Source organism: Corythoichthys intestinalis, chromosome 1 (genome assembly GCF_030265065.1).
Source record: "Corythoichthys intestinalis isolate RoL2023-P3 chromosome 1, ASM3026506v1, whole genome shotgun sequence".
Lineage (NCBI taxonomy): Eukaryota > Metazoa > Chordata > Actinopteri > Syngnathiformes > Syngnathidae > Corythoichthys > Corythoichthys intestinalis.
Genome location: NC_080395.1, coordinates 26,436,062 through 26,463,152, shown reverse-complemented (window position 1 = coordinate 26,463,152; position 27,091 = coordinate 26,436,062). Strand labels below are relative to the sequence as shown.

The 27,091-nt window shown below is 39.8% G+C and overlaps 1 protein-coding gene across 1 annotated transcript in view; it reads right to left on the bottom strand.

The window, feature by feature from the left end:
- fto (FTO alpha-ketoglutarate dependent dioxygenase) overlaps positions 1-27,091 on the bottom strand; it is a 411,486-nt gene that overhangs the window by 196,390 nt on the left and 188,005 nt on the right. The window contains exon 8 of the mRNA XM_057831464.1: positions 3,378-3,502. Within this exon, the coding sequence (XP_057687447.1) occupies positions 3,378-3,502 (125 nt within the window). The remainder of the gene's footprint in view (positions 1-3,377; positions 3,503-27,091) is intronic.

Sequence of the window (27,091 nt, the reverse complement as noted above, 5' to 3'; positions counted from 1 at the left end):
CAAAAAAATAAACGAAACCTCAAATGATCAATTTATAATGGAGCACAACCTAAATATTTCCCACACAAATGTTCATAAATTACAATGGTTGATGGCTACATCGCAGTCGGGGACCTTGAAAGGGTCCGGGACAGGGAGAAAAAGCATTTTTCTTTAATTTCCTTGTGCTAAAAACACCCCACAGCACAAAAAGCCAGCAAGCAGGCCCACTTTTTTAGTGCACAGAGTGCAAGCTTTAACCGATGTTTAAGAAACAAAAGTCAGCGTGAAACACAATCAATCAAGGCTGGTTGTTTGTGTTTGTGTGCCTCCAGCTACAGTCATCAATCACGCTTCAAGACAAAAAAATAAATGGGGGAAAAAAATAGTATGTTGAAAGCAAACCATGGAAACAACAGGATATTATATAGTGGTACAAACCTACTTGTTGCTTCAAGAATTTAGAAGAATAATACAGTACAACGATCACAACAAATACTACGAATAAGGTGAAGTAAATTCACAAATATCACTTGTCAGGAATCCATTCATTTTTATGAAAATAGATGGATGTAAGGTTTGCATTCCATCAACCTGGTAATCTTTAATCACTACCAGTACATCTCACTTAACATTGTATCCCGCCATGTGTTTAGTTTTGTGTAAATGCTATCTGTTGACAGCCACTTGAAAGGATGACCCCTGGCTTTTGGCAAGTAGAAAGGGGGCCGGGGGGTAGTCAACGTGTGTAAAGGGGGAGAGGAGATATCGGGAGCAGCTGGAGTTCAAACACATTGTGTGGGGGGCGCTTGGCCTTCTTGAAAAGTAATCTAATCACTCTTTCATTGCGGATAGAGTAAACGTATGTCTGCCCTCACTGACAAGGACAGAGCATTTCCTGTCCAAGGATGTGATGATACTGCACGTCAGCATCAACTGATGCATTCAAGAAAGCAGGAAATTTGGATATTATAGACCTAAGAGTATCAAAACTGCTATGTAATGCTAGTGGAAATGCCTATTTGCTACCTACAGAATCTTATTATTTATGTACAACTGCTAGTTTTTTCTGATTTTTTAAATACAGTGGGGCAAATAAGTATTTAGTCAACCACTAATTGTGCAAGTTCTCCCACTTGAAAATATTACAGAGGCCTGTAATTGTCAACATGGGTAAACCTCAACCATGAGAGGCAGAATGTGAAAAAAAACAGAAAATCACATAATTTGATTTTTAAAGAATTTATTTGAAAATCATGGTGGAAAATAAGTATTTGGTCAATACCAAAAGTTCATCTCAATACTTTGTTATGTGCCCATTATTGGAAATAACAGAGGTCAAACATTTTCTGTAACTCTTCACAAGCTTTTCACACAAGGTTGCTGGTATTTTGGCCCATTCATCCATGCAGACCTCCTCTCGAGCAGTGATGTTTTGGGGCTGTCGTTGGGCAACACGGACTTTCAACTATTTTCTATGGGGTTGACATCTGGAGACCGGCTAGGCCACTCCAGGACCTTGAAATGCTTCTTACGAAGCCACTCCTTTGTTGCCCTGGCTGTGTGTTTGGGATCATTGTCATGCTGAAAGACCCAGCCACATCTCATCTTCAATGCCCTTGCTGGTGGAAGGAGATTTTCACTCAAAATCTCTCGATACATGGCCCCATTCATTCTTTCCTTTACACAGATCAGTCGTCCTGCTCCCTTTGCAGAAAAACAACCCCAAAGCATGATGTTTCCACCCCCATGCTTCACAGTTGGTATGGTGTTATTCAGATGCAATTCAGTATTATTTCTCCTCCAAACACGATAACCTGTGTTTCGACCAAGAAGTTCTAGTTTGGTTTCATCTGACCATAACACATTCTCCCAGTCCTCTTCTGGATCATCCAAATGCTCTCTAGCGAACCGCAGACGGGCTTGGACATGTACTGGCTTCAGCAGGGGGACACGTCTGGCAGTGCAGGATTTGAGTCCCTGGCGGCGCATTGTGTTACTGATTTGTTACTGTGTTACCTTTGTTACTGTGGTCCCAGCTCTCTATAGGTCATTCACTAGGTCCCCCCGTGTGGTTCTGGGATTTTTGCTCACCATTCTTGTTATCATTTTGACGCCACGGGGTGAGATCTTGCATGGAGCACCAGATCGAGGGAGATTAGCAGTGGTCTTGTATGTCTTCCATTTTCTAATGGCCTCTTGTGTGACTTCCATTTTTTACATGCCTCTTTAATCGTTTCAAGTAGGAGAACTTGCACAATTGGTGGTTGACTAAATACTTATTTGCCCCACTGTATGCATAGTAAATCTGAGAATAATGTAAACAGTAAATAATATTTTTAATCAAAGTGAATAGATTATATCCATCGTGGGAGTAATTTAGGTTTATTCAATTCTACTGTATTCTAGTCTGATACAGGATCAGTTGGTCGTAAGATTCAGGGTTATTTGGCAGGGAGGACAGAGCTCGAATTTTGGCCAATGGGTGGGGATGGGTTGGCGGATGTTGTAGGGATGGCTTCAAGCTTTCAGCACTCGCGTCTTGGAATGCGCCATCAGGACAGTGGGCGTTGATGAGGCCAAGCAAGGTGTGTGGAAACAACTTGTTTACAAAGTTCATCTGGACTGGGGCACCATTTCGGGTCAACTTGGGGTAACACTTCCAAAATAAAATGGGCATCATGGAAAGATTAGGAATGTGTGTCATTTTTCAGAGGCTATGAGGTTTAAACAATTAATTAAATGAAATTAATTAGTTAAAACTTCTTTTCAGGTCTTGGATTCTGTCGTTGGAGGTGTGTCTATGTATGTGTGTGTTTGGGGGGGGGGGGGGTTCGACAAAAAGGTCACATCTGAGAGAGACAATAAGCAGGGAATCATATGTGAACACTGTTAGTTTATACAAGACTTTGAGTGGTGAGAAGCAACAGCTAAAAAAACAATCACTGTGTGTGGGGTGTGTTTTCCACAAGTGAGGCCATTCCTTATCTGAATTGATGGCCAATGCGGTGCTCTAGGCACTCTTATCTGAAGGGAAGGAAGTGACTGGACTTATCCGGTACACACGTGTCGCTGCGTGAGCTGTGATAGGTACCAGGCCCCAGCACCACAAACAAAACACCAAACATGACGTCGGGTGTGAGTGCAGAACCAAACTTCAGGAAGTTATTTGGCATTTCCAAAAAAGTGTTAAAAGTGCACAATCAGGATATGTGAAATACAACTAGGGAGTTAGGGTCAAGATGTATGTGTATGCAGGGATTCCCCCAGTGCTTTACAAGCCTGGCGGGCCGCCAGGGTTTCGTATTCAACGATGGAATATTTATTCAAAATGGAAACTGATGAAAAGTTGACCATGTAAGTCAATGGACCATCTTGTTTAACTGTGTGTATCTTACCTGTCTCTCCATGTCTGTCTCTGCTGGTGTCTGTCTATCAATGCTGACAGGAGTGTTTCTGCCATGTCTCTCCTTCCATCACCAGCTTGTCCTTCCTCCTCCACTTTCGCCAAGTACAGCATGGTCTGAAAGGGGATATGTGCTTTTAAAAACCATTGCAAATATTGGACTGCACTTCTGTATACATGAGTGTGATTAAGCCTGTCGCGATATGCAATAAGTCAATTTATCACACGATAAATAAAAATTAGGGCGTTAATTTTTCTGATTGTGATTTATCGACGAGTGCGTGTGCTTTCGTGTGCTGTGTGCACTCGGCACGCGTGTGTGCTAATGGCATATGAGACACCAGATACTTTCAGAGATGTTTATTTGTCATCAATACGTCATAGAATCAAAGTTCAGACTTATACAATGTAAAATGTTAGCATTGCTACATTGAGGCTAATGGAAAAAAGAGTGTATTAACCACTTTAGCCTGCAATAAAACATTGGTAGTCGTCTCCAAATGCAAAATTGTGGTTAAAAGGTCACACTTCCAACATGAAAAATCACTGGTTAACAGCATTTGCAAACAAAAAAGAAAAAGAAAAACAAATCTATTACTGACATCACATGCATGACTAAAAGCGAAATGCAATTTTTTTTAAACAATTTTTTTATAGAGTGTAAAGCTTACTGTTATCAGGTTAGCAAATATACTTCCGGGAAAACATTTCAAAATAAAACAATGTCATGTTGAACATGTAAATAAAGATTTCTCGAGTCAATCTCACATACTTCCGATTCTACACCAGGAATAGTTTTCAAATTACACCCATTATGAAAAATCTGATTGGCAATAAATAATTTGGCGTCAAATTTGCTAACGTGCACTTTGCAGGACAAGATGACAGTCATTTTGGATCAAATAAACACTATTGATGGGCTCTAATTGGCAGAGAACAAAAATAGCATTGGGTTTCTCACCAATTTCATATTCTGCACTGAGCTAGCTTTCAAATGACTCTTACGCATTGTTTTTTTTTTATTTTTTGTATTTTTAGTATAGTTTGTGTTTCATTTAAGAATAACAATTTATTGCATTTGAATGGATCATTTATTAGAATGTAATCTCACTACATTAGTGGTTGAATTGGTTAAAACATTTTGACTATAATATCACATATCGGCAATCATTTAAGAGACATTATATCGCTGACTAAAATTAGTGCGACATGCCGAAGTGTGATGTCAAAGAAAGAAGCTGAAAAATGAAATTAAGATGAACTAAAGATTGGCTGAACTACAGATAGGCGAGTTCACAATGTTTTGAAAGCGTGTGCCAAGATTTTTAAGATTTCTGTTCAAATCAAGAAATTCATGTTGATTCATTCAGGTTTTTTCAAATTCCCCAAGTATTCTGGTTGGATTATGTTTGAGTTAAGTGATTTTGCTGTCATGAAATCAAGTTTGAATGTTTTTAAGCGGTTCTCTCTATCCAAAAAGTATGGCCCAACTTTCTACTGTGACATCCTTAGAATCGCATCACACAGTAAGTCCTGCATTTCAGTCAGTTTCACATCAGAGTACGGGCAAATTACACTCAATATTAAAAGCGTGAGTCAATTAATCACAGCCCGGCACAACACAGTGTAATGTGCAAGTATCCCCCTGTTGAACATGAATTACAGACTGGCTTAAAAGTGTGACGTGGCACATCAGCGCTAATCGGAGGCATCCTGGCAAACCTTCCCTGCAAAAGTCCTCTGCCGCTTTTAAGCCGGTTGAGAGAGAGTCAAATGAAAAAGAATCTGGCAGTCCAAATTAAACACGCCGCTGTCAGACTCAGTCAAATCCTCTCTTCCACCCACCCCTCCTTCCTCCCTACTTCTTCTATCCTTCACAGACTCTTCTGGCTCTTTGAATATCCTTAAAAACGTCAGGGGCCTTCTCGGAGCCGCCTGTGAAAGTGATGGATCTGTAACTCTGACTGACTGTGACGCCTTGTTAAGAGCACTCTCTTCACGTCATATCCACCAGTCAAATGCATTCATTTCTTCCCATTAACAGTCACCCGCCTTGTGAGTCTTCATAGCTATCTTAAAAAAAAACACCCACAATGCAAAGGGGAAATCTATTTCTTTTTCTTTACCTTCTTTGGGGGTGACAATCTTCCTGTCTGTCCTAATTCCCACAGAAGAAAGGGTTGATTGTTTCTGTGTTTTTCTAAAGGAGAGTGATGCGAATTGCAGACGGTGCAATGTGCTTACATCTTTTCCAAGACAGGTGTCAAAGGAAAAAAAAAAAGTATCTCCTTGTGAGTGATTACATTTGACTTAGAGAAGACACCAAATATTACAGTGACCAGAAGAAAACAGTGATGGTGGCTCTCCTCTTATGGAGACTGTAACTTTGGATCAAAATATGCCCTCCAGTGAGTGGTGACAAGTAGAGAAGGTCGCCGTTTCAGCAAGGAGATACAGTAGTACCTCTACATATGAAGTTAATTTGTTCCAGGACCTTGTTTGTAAGTCGAAATGGTCATACGTCAAGAAGGATCTTCCCATTTAGAACACATCATGATTCCATTAACTCGTTCCACAGCCCAAAAACCTATACTACCGTAATTTCCCGAATATAACATGCACTTTTTTCCCCCCAAAATCAACTTGTAAAATAATGGTGCGCATTATAAACAGGTATAGGGATGGAGGCAAAAATATAAACATACATATATACATATATATATATATATATATATATATATATATATATATATATATATATATACCGATTTATTTTTTTTTTTTTTATTGACACGGCCATGTTATGTTGAAGAAACGTATGAGGCGATCCGTTGTCGCCCATTACGGTACGTGACGTCACCATTTTGTTTCAGTCGTGGCGAGCTAGGGAACGAGTCGGAGGCGGAGTATCAAACAACGGAGCTAATCCGCGTTGCTTTATTGACATTTAAGCCTGAGTTATACTCCCGCGTTGCGTTGAAGGCGCAGCGACTACGGCGTCATTCGACATGTGAAAGTTCTCCGGCCAGGTGATGTGTTGCTCTGTAATTCAGCGCCAAGCCACTAGAGGGGTGTGGCGTTATGTTTGTACGGTTTTGGGGCATGCTTGTTGACTTCCTCTTGTCTTGTTTAACGGAGAAAAAATAAACAATGCAAGATGGAACACTTGAATGTGGATCTTCAGCTCATCAACATTGAATAAATGTTGATCATACAAATGTTGATGCGCAGGCGACGCCGAAGACGGTTTTGAGGCGGTCTGTCCAACTTTTGATGCCGCATAGAGAGTTCTAGCCTCGGGTGCAAATCAGCTAGCTGTAGCGGCTAGCTTCAAACTGGCGTCGAGCACTATGTCCAGCGTTTTGTCCGAGGTCTGCAAAGCCGTCCAGCCCGATTTGTTTGCCGTGTCCTACAACCAGCCAGTGGGAAGCCATAGCAGATTTCTGACGTCTATTGAACTTTCCAAACTGCGTTGGAAGCCTTGATGTTAACGTTATCATAAAAGCACCGAGGCACTCTCAATCAGTGATGATGTATCGTGTGTGAACTGTCTGTTGTTGAAAATTTAACATCAAAACAACTCTTTTGACATCAAACCAGTGCTTTATTCTTCATATACTTGAAGTGTGACACATAAATAAGTCAGACTCACAGCAAACATATACACAATAAATGATGAAGTGCACCAACCAAAAATACGACATAAAGTGATAAAAAGCTGGCAGTTTTTGGCCGACTGGGTCACCGCTTCGTGTGGCCATTCGATTCCGAACACACACACACTGTATTTGTCTCGGTGGTTCTTCCTTTTTTTTTTTTTTTTTTAATTTTTTTTTTTTTATGTATTTTTAAAAAAATTTTATTCAATCGCTGGCTGACCTCCAGCCCCATATTTTCAGCAATCTCCTCCCTTCATAATGTCTTGATGAGACATTGTAGAAGTTGCCATACTTGCTCTTCGTTGATACTCTCATCGGCTTGGTCCATTTTTGCGTGTAGAAAATTAATGTTTGAGAATGACGGTGATTTCGCGCTGAACTGGAAACAACAGCCTGAGTGGACCAATCATTGTCCGTTTCCACCACATCATACGCGTCTACGCAACGCGAAGGTTAGAAAATTCGAGAGGAGCGCGTCAGGCTATGGCACAGGGTCGTAACTCGGGTCTCCTTGACGGCGCAGGTCTGACGCGGAAGTATAACTCTGCCTTTAGGCTGCAACAAAATCCGGTAGCAATGTCTGTCTCACATGCAACCCGCGGAATATAACTATCTTTCAGGCTGTTCCCTCAACAAAATATCTCCCCCCGGGAACTATACAGCGTGCCAACATAAGTTCTGCCGGTGAATTCTGTTATAACTCGCTACACGGTAATACTTCACTCTGATTGGTCGAATGATTTCGTCTGTGTTAAATTCTCTTCATAATGCACAGAATTTAGTTTCTTGAACTCATTTGAGTCAACGTTTATTGCAGCTCCGCAACTCGGACCGTAACAAACGTAACACAACACAGACTTTCTGTGTCCATCAACTATATCTGTCCCTCGGGAAACTCAAATCCAAATAACAATAGTTCCTATTGTTACATTCTAGTGAACAGCGGTGCGCTCTTCTGATTTCCGACCTAAATCACCACTTTTATTTTACCGTATCAATCCATGGAAGAAACATTTATTCATCATGATGAAGCAAGCAAGTTATACAGCAGCCTTTAAAAGAAAAGACATCTGTTTTGTTTACTCCTGGATTCTGGTAAGTTGAAGAAGTTGTCACATCATATTATTACCGTACATATTGTCAGTTTACGGTAATGTTTTATAATACCATTGTGCTATGCTTGTGCTGTGTTTCACCAGTCAGTAAAATGACATTTCTGTATCTGTACACGAGCTCTGTTTTCTTGTATTCTTCTATTTATTGGTGCTAAAATTAGGGTGCGCTGTATACACGGGTACAATAATTTTCCCTAGATTTTACAAGTAAATTTGGGGTGTGCGTTATACACAGGTGCGCCTTATATTCAGGAAATTACGGTAATCCTTGATAAATACTGACGCAACTAATACAAATGTCAATACACATAGCAAAACAAATAAATTATAAATACAACTCGGAATAATAATAAAATAATAATTCCTGTAATAATGGAACGAATCAGGTTCTTATGTGGCGGACGTGCTTTGCGTGCTGTACCTGAACGCACCATGTGGCTGACGTGCCAGAGAGAGAAAGGTGTGGTACAGTGTTGTTTTCGTTAATGATGACGATAACAAAAACATTTCATCAAAAAACATTTTCATGACGATGACGTCACGATGACACGCTGAAAACCTGTGTTGGGAGACTAAAACAACGAAACAGATGCCATTTGTCGTCTGACAACAAGAACACGAGATTAGAATTCACCATAGTTTCAGTCAGAAATTCACAAAACGTGATATTTTCTCTGGTCGTGTCACTCATGTGACGTGCTGCATTTCCACCCTGACCCCCCCACCCCACACAGACACTTGGGTGAGTAAGACTGTGCCCATTCAAGGCTAATTTTGTGAAACATATGTGTTAGTTGCTGCCTGGGAAGTTTTGCTTTCTTATCTTGGCGAGATATGCCATGTTGTTTTAGCCTTTAAAGGTCTGTGCTGAGTGATCATCACACACTACACTAACTTGTAGCGTTCGCATAGCGTTCAGGTTAGCATTAGCATTTAGCGCTGTGACTCTTTGTGTTCTTAAACTCTTGGACGACATTTTACATACAGTTTGTGGTGTCCAGGTGAGTTTAATTAATTTCAAATAATGTGCTGAGTGTGTATTATCATCATGAAAATGGTGATGTCCTTGTAGACTCTACAGTTATGTGCTCGTCTGTCATGTTCATTTGAAATTGTTGGAAACCTTTTATTTATTGGATCAAAACTTTTATGTTTACAGACGAAAACATTTTGAGAATTGTCCACTAAAACTAGAAGAAATTAGTTTGGAGTTTCAGTTGACTTAAACTAGACGAAGACAAAAACATTTTGAAATGACTGAAATATTATATGACGAAGACTAATAAGTATTTTTGTCCAAAAGACTAAGACTGAAGGGAAAATTAAAATGGCTGCCAACACTGGTGTGGTAGAGATTGTACTTTCTCTTTTTAATGTTTTGTTGCTGGTGTGGTCTGTGGCAGACAGTAGGCATGTTGTGTTGCACAACTTCTGAAATAAATGATAAAAAACCTGACAAAGCTGGCAATTCCCTTGGCGATGTTACCACAATAATAATTGTCACCTTAACTTATGAACAAACGGATGGCGGAGGACGACCGTCGACATCGTAGACATTCTACGGCCATATTGTCGAGCCCATTCATGGATGCGCGTATTTTCTATCATTTCCATTTTCATTTCAATGGTAAGAGTAATCTTTTTCATTTTTTCACTACCTGCACTAACCTTTCTTGGAACCTGTGTTGATTTCTCTCACAAGAAAATCCACCGTGTGTGAGTCTTGCAGCAAAACAAAGAAACTGCAGCGCTTTCATAAATCGTCACATTTTGAGCATGTCGTCGGATGTAGAAAAAAATGGCGAGTCAAATTTTGTGTCGCAAGTCGAAAAGATCGTGTGTCGAAGTGATCGTATGTCGAGGTACCACTGTATTGCCATCGGGGCCCTGCAGCACTTAATTATCGTGGATTTAAGATGTGGTGTCATAGGAAAGTAGAAAGACTTCAAGAAACAGATTGATACAAATTATGATTTCTAAAATCCTCAAAAATAGAGAAGAAAAAACTTTGCGAAGAAAGGGAATCTTGCATAACATCACTGCATTGTTGTCAATCAGGAAAACATACAATGACAAGACTCAATAATTCTACAGTTATTTTCCCTACTATTTATTTGCTTGAAGGTGACTTTCAAAATTAATATGTGTATGTCAGCCATATAGGATTTAGTTAGCTGAAAAGATCCTGAAATCATCCATTCAAGGAGCGGGAACCTCTTGGTACCTCTCGATACGATACGCGATACAAAGCTCCGGATAACGATGATCTGACGATATGGCGATACAATGATTGTCGATACATTTGTAGAATATCCTAGAATGATTTTCTGACCAACAACTAATAAACAGAAAAACAAGCTTCTGCTGTGAATTGGAATGAGTTTATCACTAGTGAACGTACAATCCATTTGAAGTTGGAGGGTGGCAGCGAATGAACATTAGTTCATTCACTGCCATCCCTCCCACTTCAAACGGATTGAACATCTATGGCCGTCAGTGGTAACCAATTCCAGGCAATGAGGTAATTTTGGGCCATTTAAGGTCATTTACCTGTTGATCTTCAGTTACTTCCTTTTGATTTTGGGGTATTTTATGGGTCACTTCCTGTTAATTTTGAGTTAGAGTACAGGAAGTGACCTGGGAATCACCCAAATATAGGCAGTGACTCAAACTCAAGAGCAAATGACCTATAAATGCCCTAAAATGAAGCGCAAGTGACCTGTAAATGCCCTGAAAACCCCCAGTCTAAAAGGATTGGGCGTCGTGCACCGTCAATGCAGCCTTAGAGTTAACCGAGACATTATTATGGTGGAAGATTTTGATAGCAACTTGTTGGTTCCTTTTTTATTTATTTATTTTTTTTTTTTTTTACATTGACACTTTTTTAAAACCATATCTCGATTCTTGGCAGGAGCATATCGATAACCTTTTGGGATACAAAGTATCACGATATATCACCACTTTGATATTTTGTGACACCCCTAATCCATTCATTCTTTCATTTCCTGCAAATGTTACATGAATTATTTATTTTAACTGAAACTTATTTGATAAGCTAATTCACTGTTATTAAAAAGATAAAACATTAAAACAAAATCAGAGGAGGTTCCACAGAAACAAACAAAGCCATGTCCGGAAAAACTTTGTTTAGTTAAGTCAATCAACATAATCTGTGAAGATATAGCATTTTTTCTTTTTTTTTTTAGGGGAGTGAGGGGTATTGTGCAGTTCATGCATCTGTTGCTAATACTTATTTTCAGTTGTGTTTGCCTTGTAAATGACCAAACTGGTACTGTTGGTAATGTTCAATATTATCTATAAGGTGTACGACACCACATAACTAGATCTGAAAAGTTTGTCACCAACAGAAGGTTTAACACACAGAACAGGTGATGCTAAGATTCTGTGATTTGGGTGTGACTCTTGTCTTTAATAATTGTGTCTTTTCCCAAATGAACGCACGTGTGTTTGTGTGCCAAAGGGTGTCCTGGTGCTCAGAGGACCATGGTGTTGAGAGAGACCCTCAGGTTTACCCTCAAGCTGATCCCAAGGCCATTTAGCCGAACGACTGTTTGTTTGTTGGTCAAGCCTGGCGTCAGTCAGCATGGAGCAGACAACATTCGTCTTTCCTCCTGCGTCGTCCACAATCACACCCCTCCTTGTGTCTGTTTAGCCACTGATGGCAGTAGCTGTCCTCAAGCCTCCACACCCTTCATCCTGATGCTGACCACACAAGTCCCCTTGAACCAGGACACATTCCCAGGTGAAACAGAGGGCAAATCAGACCCAGGTAGGCTGGTCATTTTGGAATATGAGCACTAAACACAATTTTACAGAAAACGGGCTTAAAAATGGCTAGTCTTTAATGTACAGTAAACACACACAAACTAAGACTAAAAGGCAACTTAAAGGGAACCTCAGACATAAAGGCTTGTAGGCTCTAATAATCCACAATTGCTCTCTTTTACTAAAATATGTTATTAGAAACACATAAAATATTGCCATTGATTTAAAAATCTATAATATTTAGTACATGTTGAGACAAACGGAGGGCGCCACGTTTTATGGACGCTCAGGGTGATGACGTAGATTGTCACTGTCACTCGACAAATACTACCAGGTTACTGCAATTCCTTCTACGCTGCGAGACGTCCAACACATGCACTCATAGGTTAAAAGCGGCAAGTACCGGTTCCCGGTGCCGGGAGTGGCGATGGGGCGGCATAGGGTTGGTCGCCAACTGGCTTACACTCGCAAGGGATTCACACGATTACTGGGTTCTAGATCACAGGGCTGATTTGTGTACACTCTACCCCTTTCAAACACTTAGCCTATAGACTCCCACACTCCCATCCCCCTCTTTCCCAACATGCCGCCCACATGGTGTCAACCGGAAATACATCTAGCTGACGATAGGACCAACATATTACTAGTTAGTGTAGACGTTCAATGTATTTCTTTTTGTAGTTTGTGTTCCTTTCTTCTGTACCCCCATAACCCCTTCCTGTTCGCTGCTTTGTAATAATAAACGAGGTATGTAGAATGATCATAATGGGAGTATGTCAGACTCTCAATGTGAAACATTAAAACTGTTCCGGGCACTTAGACTTCCATTCTCCGTGTCAAACAGCTTAACAGGACAGGTTTAAAAATAAATAAATAAAAGCGGCAAGTACTTACTATTTTTGTTTTTATTGAGTATTTTATTACCTTTTCAGTGCTTCAAAATACTTTTTGCATGTGTTTCCCTATCATACTTTAAGCCTTGTGTTTTATTGTGGTAAAGCTTTAAATCAGACTGGTGATCTGTTGAGCACATTAGTCAAGTAGCGTATTTTAACCACTCTTATTTGATATTACTATGTTGAAGTATTTTCTTAAGGCATCTTTAGTATGTTCTGTCTGTATGCATCTAAACAAAACAAGCTGAAAGTGTGCGGTAGTACTTTGGATGTCAAATCTTGTCGTAGGACGTTTCACCAGTGTAGCACATTTTGGCAAAACACTGTTGATTTTTTTTTTTTTTTTGTTTTGATTTGTTTTTTCCTACTCTCGTCTCGTCTCATCCCGTCTTTCCTGTTTCGACAGTGCTGTCATGCTCATTAATGTTCCTCTCGGGTTCAAATTGAAAGGGTTGAACAGACATGTTTATGTCGCTAGAGTCATACTCTGGAAGCCCGGCAGCGTAACCATGCGACTTCACTGCCCTGCGACTCAACAACAATAATTATGAGTTTAAAAAATTTGAAATTGAAACCCCTCTTGATGTTTTCGGTTTTATACAATTTGTAAAATTAGTTTAACTAGTAGTTCACCATTGTTGTTGAGTGGATCCCTTTAAGGGTATTTACAAACACCGCTACCAAGGACGTGATTTTAACACCAACAACCATCTGTCAATGGCGTACCACAAACAACACCTCACTTTTGCTCATTAATATTCATGACGTTAGCAATTGTGGCTAGGCGAGACAACCTCCCGTTTGCCCCTAATAGTAAATTAATTGTAACAGCGTACGAACGAGATGTTTACTGAGCTAAACCTACCAATTCTGTCAAAAAATGATGTCCCTGGTGCCAAATTCATAGGTAAAGATGTGGAAGAACATACAAATGTTCAGTTATAGAGATGGCTTGAGTGTGGAGGGCTGAAAAAGACTAGCTGACCTTATCTAGAGTTAGCTTCTGTATCGAGACCTTTTTTTGTGTGTATTGCCTTCTACCACTGACAATGACACTCTCCTGTTTTAACAATCTATCCTTAACCACCATATGTCCTGTCTTTCTTATATATTATATCCTCTAGTTGTGGTTGTTTTAAGTCTCTGACTGTTCTTAGGGGTAATTTACATTGCTATTTTTGTGTAGCGATCGCAAATGCTACTCAGTGGCAGCCAACGGACACTTTTAATTTTTTCATTAATAATATATTTTAATTATATAATTTATTTACACTTCCCCCTTACTAAAGTTGTTTTTTTAACAACAGAAAATGTAACAGTGGCAGTCGGATACCAATTTTTTCATGTATTTAATTAAAACATCAAAATGGCTTCCCTCTTTGTCCTCTGAAGGACCATGGCCCCCAACTAAATGATTACTGCTTATGAAATGTGAATGGCTTCAACTTGAAGGCGTTAAACTAGTCTTTTGGACAGCCATGCAAGTTGATCCATTGTTCACATTTTTTCCTCTGACTTTTTTGTTTCGGGAAACTTATGAAGAAAACATCGTTCATTTCATATGTAGTAATGTCTAAAGTCGTTTCTACAAGTTCCATAGCAGCAGCGTTTGATCAGAATGTTCTTTTTTGAAGGATTAGCGGATAAAACAAGCATAAATAACATGGTTTGTGTGCGAGGGCGTGTCAATAATGTCCCACATCCGCATTATGATGGCGGCATCACGGTGCAAAAATAGCATTTGTATGGTACGCTATTCCATCGAACAACAAGGAGCTGGATACTGAGCCTAAAATTATCAAAAAGTAAAATTTTGTTCCCACAGTGTGTCTACAGTCAAGGTCTTCTTGTACTTTTGGGACTTTTAACACCATAGTCAATGCTTTAATACCCGACACTTGGACTTCAGGGAGGACATAACTTTTAAACTATGAGATTTATATTAACTGACCACCAATGCCAGCAAACATACACACAAATAGACATGCAATTAGTATCCAAAATGAAGGGTACATGAGGAAAAATCAAGGTTAACGCTTTCAGAAATATGTTTGGTTGCCTTAAAGTCACAATTGCACATTTTCTCCACATATTTTCATTCTGCATCTTCAGATGAGATATTAGTTTAAAATGTCTTTGTTCCACAGAAATACGATTAAACAAATTAAAAAAGTTATTTTGTTCAACATCGAGCTAATATTTCCATAGGTATTTTTCAAAAGATCAAGTTTTCACTTCTTTTAATCACATCACGAGGATGATTTTAGCCCAATATCCCAAACACAAAAGCTTTAGGTTCAAACTACATTTTACAAAATTGCAGACTGATGTATTTGACAAACTCAGCTGCAATGATATCTGATATTACCGAGCTAAGCGCGAGTTTGGCAACCTCTCTGCTGTCTCAATCTCTTTGGACCTTCTAATACAAGAGCCCAATATCGCTTTGACCGCAGGGTGAAAAAGGCATCAGGTAGCTTGCTGGGGGGGAAATGGAAAGCTTCTCCTCGCCGACATAAACAACTAGCAACCTGTGATACTGTCAAGCCGAGGTGTCGTCAGGATGAGTGATCTGTAGTTGTTTGCGGCATGCCACCCTTAAGTTACTTTGCTCCCGAGGGCAAAATCTCCACTGGTGGCAAAATGAAATAAAGCCCAAGAAGAAAGAATGTCAGAACACATTGACTGTTCTGTGACAATATACAGGTTTGTGTGTGTGTGCAGGATTGTTTATTTTCTTAAAATTTGCTTTCTGCCACGTGATTTTAGATGGTTCGTATTTACTTGCTAATACTATGTGTACATTGGTGGGAAAAACAGTACTACTAAGTACTGTGAAGTACTATTTCTCATATCTGGTTAGCAGGAGATACAAAAATAAAGAGAGGTTATCTTGCAGGAGATGTAAACATCTGCTGGTCCCTCACTGGTCAAACAAACTTGCCTATGTAACATTATTGTAAAATTTCAGGATACATGGCTAGAAATGATGACAATGTACAAACAGGCTAACTTATAGGGGTGCATAATATCCATTTTTTGAAACCGATACCGATATCGATAACTTCCTGCTTCTCAAGGCCGATGCGATAACCGATAATACATATATATAATTTTTCAATGTATATTCACCTGAGTTTTTAAACACCTGCAGGTCAAAAATACTAGTGGTTTATTCAGCTTAGATTTGCCTTTGACCGAACCAGAATGTTCATGATGACATGAACATTATTATAATGAACAAAACAAAGACAGTAACAAAACTTTGCATAGTGGAAAAACAGGAGTGGAAACAAACGCACAAATCCCAATCCCACACCGTGCCAAAAATATTATTAATAGGGCCGATAATATATTATGTTATCGGATTTATTGGGATGATGTCATAATTCCTATTATCGGACCGATAATTATCGTGCACCTCTACTAACTTATAATCATAAACTTGTGGTGGCATGGCATTGGATGCTGCAGTAATATTGTCCAATATCATCCAAGGATGTTTCTCCAATAGCTGTGCATACTACAGTGAATAGCCAATGGGTGACAAGTATATGTGAAACAATCTATGATCCTCACATTTGACTGGCTAAAATAGTACTGGCATTTAAAAAATGTCTGACAAAAGGTATTTTGCCTAGTTCTGGAAAATACTGGCTTTTATTCAAGTTTTATTGTAATACTATACATTTTAACCCCTTCAGACCTGAGCATGCTGCTGAAGGACATAACACGTTTACATCTCTAAATCAATGAACACTGAATTTAGTTGCTTTTGCCACTTCAGAGAGATGACTGGATGGAACATTGCCCATTGAAATCTAAATCAATAGGTTTAACACGCCCTCTTTGCTATTTTTGGCTCTTTGAAAATGGCTGAGACAAACGCAACTTCAAAAAGGCAAACATCGTGTTCATTTCTCATCAAAAACAATGTACCATAAAAATATTCAATAAAAGCATAAAATATACCCGACCAAAAAATTTGGGTTTTGTTCTGGTATTTGAGTCGAGTAAAAACCAGCAAAGATTTTTTTTTTTTGCCCAGCAGAACAAAGCGGGTCTAAAGAGGTTAAAAAAATTGAAATTATGTGTATGTGAAATATCGTTCAATGTCTCCCATTTGCTGTAACAGAGGGTTTCGTACCACCATTACTTTTACCTCAAATCGTTGTAGCATCTGAGTATTGAAAAGTTAAAATAACAAAAAAAGAAATAAAATATGAATGCGTCCGATTGGTGATTCTTTCAATTTAATAGTTGGTTACTCTGCTGATTATTTTTTTGTGATGAATCAGTGAATCGTTAAGTTTTAAAAAATATATTCATATTCATTGAAAAAAATATATATTTGTTTAAAAATCACAATGCAGAAAATGCTAAAACAAATTAATTGACATATAATTTCATTTTGGTCTATAACGTGAGAAAAGCTTTGGTCTCTGTTTTGTAAATTGAAAGTGGATGTCATTTTGATTTCATAAATAAAAACAGTTTGCTTTACAGCAATAGGCACCACCTAGTATAATTGGCCATGTGAAATATGGTTGTAAAAGTATTTAACAATGGAAATAGTGCATTTCTTCGACATCTGATAATAAAATAAGTTTAAACATTAAAAAATTGTACCCCTTACAAGACCAATATGAAGTCAGCAACACCACCCGTGTATAGAACATCCATGCTTATACACTCAGAAAAAGGTAAGAAGTAGCTAAGAAAGTAGGTAGGCTACAGTGGGGCAAATAAGTATTTAGTCAACTACCAATTGTGCAAGTTCTCCTACTTGAAAAGATTAGAGAGGCCTGTAATTGTCAACATGGGTAAACCTCAACCATGAGAGACAGAATGTGGGGGAAAAAAACTGAAAATCACATTGTTTGATTTTTAAAGAATTTATTTCCAAATTAGAGTGGAAAATACGTATTTGGTCACCTACAAACAAGCAAGATTTCTGGCTGTCAAAGAGGTCTAACTTCTTCTAACGAGGCTTCATTCGTTACCTGTATCAATGGCACCTGTTTTAACTCATTATCAAGCAGCACCTGACTGCAATCAACTGATTACACTTGTGAGACACCAGATTGGTGAAAGGTCGTCCTTATGATGGGTTTGAACAAAAACCCACACCCACTGCGGCCCTATGTGGAATAGTTTGGACACCACTGGTGTAAAGGAAAGAATGAATTGGGCCATGTATCGAGAGATTTTAAGTGAAAATCTCCTTCCATCAGCAAGGGTATTGAAGATGAGACGTGGTTGGGTCTTTCAGCATGACAATGATCCCAAACACACAGCCAGGGCAACAAAGGAGTGGCTTCGTAAGAATAATTTCAAGGTCCTGGAGTGGCCTAGCCAGTGTCCAGATCTCAACCCCATAGAAAATCTTTGGAGGGAGTTCAAAGTCCGTGTTGCCCAATGACGGCCCCAAAACATCACTGCTCTAGAGGGGATCTGCATGGAGGAAAGGGCCAAAATAGTGTGTGAAAAGCTTGTGAAGAGTTACAGAAAATGTTTTGGCCTCTGTTATTGCCAACAAAGAGTACATAACAAGGTATTGAGATGAACTTTTGGTATTGACCAAATACTTATTTTCCACCATGATTTGCAAATAAAATCTTTAAAAACCAAACAATGTGATTTTCTGTTTTTTTTTTCCACATTCTGTCTCTCGTGGTTGAGGTTTACCCATGTTGACAATGACAGGCCTCTCTAATATTTTCAAGTGGGAGAACTTGCACAATTAGTGGTTGACTAAATACTTATTTGCCCCACTGTAGGTGGGACAAGCTATGATCCTCACATTTCACTGGCTAAAATAGTACTGGCACGAACAAAATGTCTGACAACGGATATTTTGCTGACTTCTGGAAAATACTGGCTTTTATTCAAGTTTTCTTGCAATACTATACTTTTTTTTTTTTTTTCAAATGAAATGATGTCTTTTCACTTTTTAAAAAAATATATATATTTCGCTGGGACGCATATGATCAAGGTCTTGTCTATCCCTTTAATGTAGAATGACAACATCTGACAGTTTTTTCTGTTGATACATGAATAATAAGACGATTGGTGCAATTGATTAATAGTTTGCCTTATAATTACAAAATTAAATATATTTATTTTAACTTAAGCATGTTTGAAAAATATTCATTTGCTTTTGTGAGTGTATAATGAATTATTTGATGAGCAGATGTGATTGAACTGTTGTCGTTTAAAAAAATGTTAAATAAAAAGAAAACAAAACAAATAACACTGAGTAAAAAACATGGACTACTTGTTTCCGTATGTGCACTAGTTTGTTGATGTTTTTGCGACATAAGGCCTTTGTGTTCAACTCATCCGTGCAATGTTGCCGGAGCCATCAATTATGTCACTGGGTAAAATAGGTTTCACCACACACAGCAGATTATATGGAGTGTAAAACATTAGAAAAATGTGTCTGCAACATCAGAGCAACATGTTTGAAGAGAAAAGGGCTGGATGGGTGGTTGGGTCGGGGGGGATAAAGACACTTCCAAAAAGGAAAGAGTCCTGACAAGTGATTTTGTTTGAAGGCATTGTAACACAGTCAAGTGGGCAGGGAGGATTTCTATGGCCCCAAAAGCAGTCCATCTTCAGGCCAGAATACAAGCTGGTTGGAATGGACATATGCTTTCCATGGGGTCAAATGGAGCAGAACTCCCAGGCTTTTGTTGTGTTCCCTTTTTGAGAGCACACGAGAAGAAAAGGCAAATCTGTTGTTGGGTCGTGGTCCCACTGGGGGCCAACAAAATCACATAAAAATTCACCAGCCTATTCCTCGCAAGGTTTTTTTTTGTCCAGACTCTCAAAATAAAATGGGTGTGGTTGCAGTTGGCCCTAATGGCTAAACCACCTACTTCTTTTCAGAGTCAGGAAGAGGCTACATACACTTGCGCACTCCTCATTGGCCGGGTGAACATGGAACATCCATCCATCAGAGAAACGCGCCTTAGAAAGGTGATTGCAGGACAATGTGGGCCAAGCTGGGCTGAGATGTTTTGCAAAGAATGAGACAATCAAGCACCTTCTGCTCCTTAAAAAGGCCTCTTTCTCTCTTAAGTTTCTTTTTAATGTCTGAAAAGCTTTTTACAGATTCTTGTTAGATTGCAGATTTTAATCAGCACTTCACTTATTTTTAGGGAAAAAAAAGCTCTTTGCTAACTGGGACCAAGGCCAAGCATTCTTTAATGTGAAGCGGTCAAGTCAGAGAAATGCATACAGTAAATGACAAGCTTGTAGGATAAACCGATAAGAAAAAGGGGCATCACCATAGACGTAAAGATTTTTTTTTCTTAATTACATTTTGATCAAAAACAAGTAGAGAGGTCCTCAGAGTACAGAATTCCACGAAGAAGACTTTTTTTGTGTGTGTGTGTGTGTGTTAAACATAGGTTTGGGCATGCCATAGTAGCATTAGTAGAGGAGTTCAAGTTTTTTGGGGTCTTATTTACAAGTGACAGTAGAAGGAAGCGGGAGATCGACAGGCAGAATGATGCGTTTCTTTTGCAGTGATTCAGATTCTGGATCAGCATAATGTAGTAAAGAAGAAAGAAATACTTGATGAGACGAATGGTTAAGCTTTCTATTTACTAGTCGTCATTTATGGTCACGAGCTACAGTCATGATTAAAATAACAAGATACTGGAAGCAAGTGGCCAAAATTAGTTTCTTCCAGAGGGGGTCCAAACTCTCCATCAAGGGTGAGAAACTCAATAATGTTGGAATACAGCCGTAGCCATATAAAGTGAAGAAAATAACATTTGAACAAACTACTATTTTGCAAGTTCTCCCACTTAGAAATAACGGAGGAGTCTGAAATGTTCATCGTAGGTGCATGTCCACTGTGAGATAGATAATCTAAAAAGAAAATTCCAGAAATCCCAATTCATGATTAAAAAAAAAAAAAAAAAAGAATTACAGTGGGGCAAATAAGTATTTAGTCAACCACTAATTGTGCAAGTTCTCCCACTTGAAAACATTAGAGAGGCCTGTAATTTTCAACATGGGTAAACCTCAACCATGAGAGACAGAATGTGAAAAAAACCCTAGAAAATCACATTGTTTGATTTGTTAAAGAATTTATTTGCAAATCATGGTGGAAAATAAGTATTTGGTTAATACCAAAAGTTCATCTCAATAATTTATTTTGTACCCTTTGTTGGCAGTAACGGAGTTCAAACGTTTTCTGTAACTCTTCACAAGCTTTTCACACACTGTTGCTGGTATTTTGGCCCATTCCTCCATGCATATCTCCTCTAGAGCACTGATGTTTTGGGGCTGTCGTTGGGCAACGAGGACTTTCAACTCCCTCCACAGATTTTCTATGGGGTTGAGATCTGGAGACTGGCTTGGCCACTCCAGGAACTTGAAATGCTTCATACGAAGCCACTCCTTTGTTGCCCTGGCTGTGTGTTTGGGATCACTGTCATGCTGAAAGACCTAGCTATGACTCATCTTCAATGCCCTTGCTGATAGAAGGAGATTTTCACTCAAAATCTGTCAATACATGGCCCCATTCATTCTTTCCTTTACACAGATCAGTCGTCCTGGTCCCTTTGCAGAAAAACAGCCCCAAAGCATGATGTTTCCTCCCCCATGCTTCACAGCGGGTATGGTGTTCTTCGGATGCAATTCAGTATTCTTTCTCCTCCAAACATGAGAACCTGTGTTTCAACCCAAAAGTTCTATTTTGGTTTCATCTGACCATAACCCATTCTCCCAGTCGTCTTCTGGATCATCCAAATGCTCTCTAGCGAACCGCAGACGGGCCTTGACGTGTACTTCTCTTCAGCAGGGTGACACGTCTGGCAGTGCAGGATTTGAGTCCCTGGTGGCGCATTGTGTTACTGATAGTAGCCTTTGTTACTGTGGTCCCAGCTCTCTGTAGGTCATTCACTAGGTCCCCCCGTGTGGTTGTGGGATTTTTGCTCACCGTTCTTGTTATCATTTTGACGCCACGGGGTGAGATCTTGCATGGAGCCCCAGATCAAGGGAGATTATCTGTGGTCTTGTATGTCTTCCATTTTCTAATAATTGCTCCCACAGTTGATTTTTTTACACCAAGCGAAGAGTGAAGAGTTACAGAAAACTAGGGGCCTCCGTTATTGCCAACAAAGGGTACATTAAAAAGTATTGAGATGAGCTTTTGGTAATGACCAAATACTTATTTACCACCATGATTTGCAAATAAATTCTTTAACAAATCAAACAATGTGATTTTCTAGTTTTTTTTTGTTTGTCTTTTTCGGATTCTGTCTCTCATGGTTGAGGTTTACCCATGTTGACAATTACAGGCCTTTCTAATCTTTTCAAGTAGGAGAACTTGCACAATTGGTGGTTGACTAAATACTTATTTGCCCCACTGTATTTGTGTGATACAGCTGCAAATAAGTATTTGAACACATGTCTATCAGCTAGAATTCTGACCCTGAAAGACCTGTTAGTCTGCCTATTAAAAGTCCAACTCCACTCAATGTATTATCCTGAATGAGATGCACTTGTTTGAGGTCGATGCAAGCATAAAGACACCTGTCCACCCCATACAATCAGTAAGACTCAAAGAGTTGTCCAAAGACAAGAGAGACAAAATTGTTCACCTCCACAAGGCTGGAAAGGGCTACGGAGCAATTGTGAAGCATCTTGGTGAAAAAAGATCCACTGTTGGAGCAACCATTAGAAAATGGAAGAAGCTAAACATGACTGTCAATCTCAATCGGAGTGGAGCCCCATGTAAGTTATAACCTCGTGGGGTCTCACTGATACTATGAAATTTGAGGAATCAGCCAAGAACGACACGACAGGTGTTGGTCAATGACTTGAAAAGTGCTGGGACCACCGTTTCAAAGGTTACTGTTGGTAATACACTAAGATGTCATGGTTTGAAATCATGCATGGCACAGAAGGTTTTCCTGCTTAAACCAGCACATGTCAAGGCCCATCTTAAGTTTGCCTATGACTATTTGGATGACGCAGAGCAGTCATGGGAGCAAGTTTTGTGGTCAGATGAGAGTAAAATAGAACTTTTTGGTCATACTTCCTCCACTAACCGTGTTTGGAGGAAGTAGAATGATGAGTACTATCTAAAGAACACCATCCCTACTGTGAAGCATGGGGGTAGTAGCATCATGTTTTGGGGGTGTTTTTCTGCGCATGGGACAGGACGAGTGCACTGTATTAAAGTGACGATGACTGTGGCCCTCTGTTGTGAGATTTAGGGGAACAACCTCCTTCCTTCAGTCAAAGCATTGAAGACGGGTCGTGCCTGGGTCTTCCAAGATGACAATTGTTAGGGCTCCTTGATTGCAGGCTGTAGACCAGAAGGGGGGAAGTGACGACAGCTGTGAGCCATTAAAATCAGCCACCTACAAAAGCCTGATCGTCGTTGCCGCTTGTCGCCAGACCAACTCTTTCGGCATTCCCGTCAGTCACATCCAGCACTCAGGTATTCCCTACATATATACACCCGGCTAACCTGACCTTTGTTCCGTCCCAGTATTCTCCGTGCCTGCTACCTGACCTGTACCGTTGCCTGACATCACGTCTACGTCTGCCAGCGACCACACGACGTGCGCATGTGCTGCTACGACCCTCGATGCACCCCTGAAAATAAATCTTGTAAATAATAATGCAACTCTCCCTTGTCTGCTTTGGGATCCAATTCCCAGCGCACCATAACAACAATGACCTAAAGCACACAGCCAGGAAAACCAAGGAGTTGCTCCGTAAGAAGCATAACAAGGTTCTAGTATCGCCTAGCCGGTCTCCAGACCTAAACCCAATAGAAAACCTTTGGAGGGAGCTCAAACTTTCTCAGCGACAGCCCAGAAATCTGACTGATGGGTGGGCCAAGATTCTTCTTGCAGTGTGTGCAAACCTGGTGAAAAACTACAGAAAACATTTGACCACTGTAATTGCAAACAAAAGCTACTGTCCCAAATATTAACATTTGTTTTTTCAGGTGTTCAAACACTTATTTGCAGCTGTATCACACAATGAATCGTTAAAAAATTATACATTGTTATTTCTTCAAAATAGCAGGGTTTTTATAATACTTATTTTCTTCACTGTAGCATAGTAGAGCCATAGCTCCTCTACATTGAGAAGAGCCAGATGAGGTGGCTCGGGCATCTGTTTAGAATGCCTTCTGTATAACACCCTGGTGAGGTATTCTGGCCATGTCCCCCATGATGGGAGAGACTAAGTATCCTGGATGGCCTCGGAACACCTCTGGATTCCCCGGGAAGACCTAAAGCTGCTGCTCCCATGACCTGACCTTGGAGGAAGATGGACGGATGGACAGCTGATACAGGAAGCCTCAGTTTCAAACAGTCTTTATTTCATGTTTCGATGGCACATGAAAATAATCTCAGTTACAAACATTTATTTTTCCTAGGACTGTTTCTCCACATATTAATAATTATTGAAATTAAGATTTAAATTATGAACTGCCTACTACAGCTTTTCGACTTTGAGACACATTTCACCCTCAAAACAGCTATCATCAAGCCCCTCCACAAAAAACCCACTATTAATCCTGAACCTCTGTCAAATTATAGACCCATCTCCAATCTCCCCTTCATTTCCAAAATTCATGAAAAAATTGTATCCATCCAACTTCACAACCACCTGAAATCAAACTGTTTATATGAAAAATTCCAATCCGGTTTTCGTCCATCCCACAGCACCGAGACAGCGCTCATCAGAGTCACCAATGACCTTCTGATGACCTCTGACTCTGGTTCTACTTCTCTCCTTATCCTTCTCAACCTCTCTGCTGCATTTGATACAGTTGATCATCACATCCTCCTTCATCGCCTCCAACACGATATAGGAATCTATTACAACAGGTTGGACTATTGTAACGCACTCATCGGGATCCCTGGCAAAAGCCTACAAAGGCTTCAGTATGTCCAAAACAGCGCAGCCAGGGTCCTGATGAGGGTGCGTAAACACGAGCACATCACCCCCATCCTTCACACCCTACACTGGCTCCCTGTTCACCTCCGTAATCAATTCAAAATCCTCCTTCACACCCATCACTGTCTACACGGTGTAGCCCCCACCTACCTCAACGAACTCCTCACATCACATACTTCAGCCAGAACCCCGTCAGGCCAACAGCACCGTCTACTCCCGCCCAGGACTCGGCTCAAGACTATGGGTGACAGGGCCTTTGCAGCTGCTGCTCCCAGTCTGTGGAACGCCCTCCCAGACCACCTCAGAGCCCCGCAGACGGTGGATGCATTTAAAAAAGGACTAAGAACTCACCTTTTAAAAAAAGCTTATTCTAGCTAATTTTATTTGACTGTCTTATTTTTCTCTGATTGGTATCTGATTTTATCTGTGCTTGTCTGTTTTGCTTTTACTCTTTTATTCTTAGTCTTTTTATTATTTATTTTTTTTGGGGGGGGGGGCAATGTGCACTTTGAGATGTGTTTTTCAAATGTAAAGTGCGTTATAAATAAAATTTATTATTAGGGCCCGAGCACTAGGCGTGCGAAGGCCCTATTGTAATGCAAAGGATTATTAGGGCCCGAGCACTAGGCGTGCGAAGGCCCTATTGTAATGCAAAGGATTATTATTATTATTATTATTATTAGGGCCCGAGCACTAGGCGTGCGAAGGCCCTATTGTAATGCAAAGGATTATTATTATTAGGGCCCGAGCACTAAGCGTGCGAAGGCCCTATTGTTTTGCAAAGGATTATTATTATTATTATTATTATTATTATTATTATTATTAGGGCCCGAGCACTAAGCGTGCGAAGGCCCTATTGTTTTGCAAAGGATTATTATTATTATTATTAGGGCCCGAGCACTAAGCGTGCGAAGGCCCTATTGTTTTGCAAAGGATTATTTTTTTTTTTTTTATTTTTTTTTTTTTTCAGGGCAAATGAAAACGGCCAATTTGGAGGCCTGAACATGCACGAAAAGTCACCAAAATTTGCACATACGTCCGGAAAATTGTAAATTTCGATAATTTTGCAACGTTGCAAAAAAATATAACAAAATGGCTCAGTGGCGCCCCCTTGAAATTTTAAAATTGGCCTATAACATTAGGGTATGTCAGCGTAGAGCAATGAAATTTGGGGGGTCTATACCTTGTCCAAAACCGCTCCAAAAAAGCATTTACACGCATATTCCAAACCCAACAGGAAATTGGTTATTTTGGATCAAATATGAAATTTTTATCGATTCACAGGGTGCACATTTGAGACCTTTTCGCAGAGGGAGTTAGTTGGATCATCTTCAAAATTGGTGAGACTGTTCAGGAGACATATGAAATCTTAAGTTTTGAAAATGGTGCGTTTTCATTCACGGGTCTGACCTGGGCGTGGTGCCAAAGTCGACCATTTTTTCGGCAAAATGACAAATTCAGTAAATGACTAATAGTTCCTTGACACAACGTTCAATCTTTTTCATATTTGGCATGTATGTGTGGTATCCCACCCTTAACACGAGTGCATTGAAATATTACCCATTAGGTCTAGCGCCCCCTAGTGAGAACAGGAAATGCCTTTTTTTACGAGACAGGTTCCTCCTCCAAGGGAAAAAAATCTGTTGACCTCAAACCTGCATCAGGGGAGCCTTAAGACCTGTGTTCAGGTGCCTGATGAAAAATATTGAGGTTTCGTTGAGGCGGAGGGGTCCAAACAGGAAAGTGAAAATGAACGTCAACAATTTGTCACGCAAAAAACTTTGAACAGTCATAACTCGGCAGATATACAACATATCTGCGCCAAACTTCCCGTGTTTGTTGAGAGTCATACCCTGAAGGTTCTTGTAGGGGTCATTTGCATCAACTCTACAGTGCCAACTAGTGGCGACAGAAAGAAGTTTTAAAAAAGGCCTTTCCTATTGGGTTTTTTCAACATAGAGCAAGGAAATTTGGGGAGTACATACCTTATGCAAAACTGCTCCAAAAAGTCTCTTGCACCCGTATTCCAAATCCAACAGGAAATCGGGTATTTTGGATCGAATGTGAAATTTTCATGGGTTCACAGTAGGAGTTTACATTTGGAGGCTTGAATATGCACAAAAACTCGTAAAAATTTGCACATACATGCGGCTTTGGATAACGTTCGATAATCTTGCAATGTTACGAAAAAATGTAACAAAATGCCTCAGTGGCGCCCCCTTGAATTTTTCAAAAAGGCGTTTCCTATTAGGTTTTTTTAACATAGAGTGATGAAATTTGGGGAGTCGATACCTTGTGCAAAACTGCTCC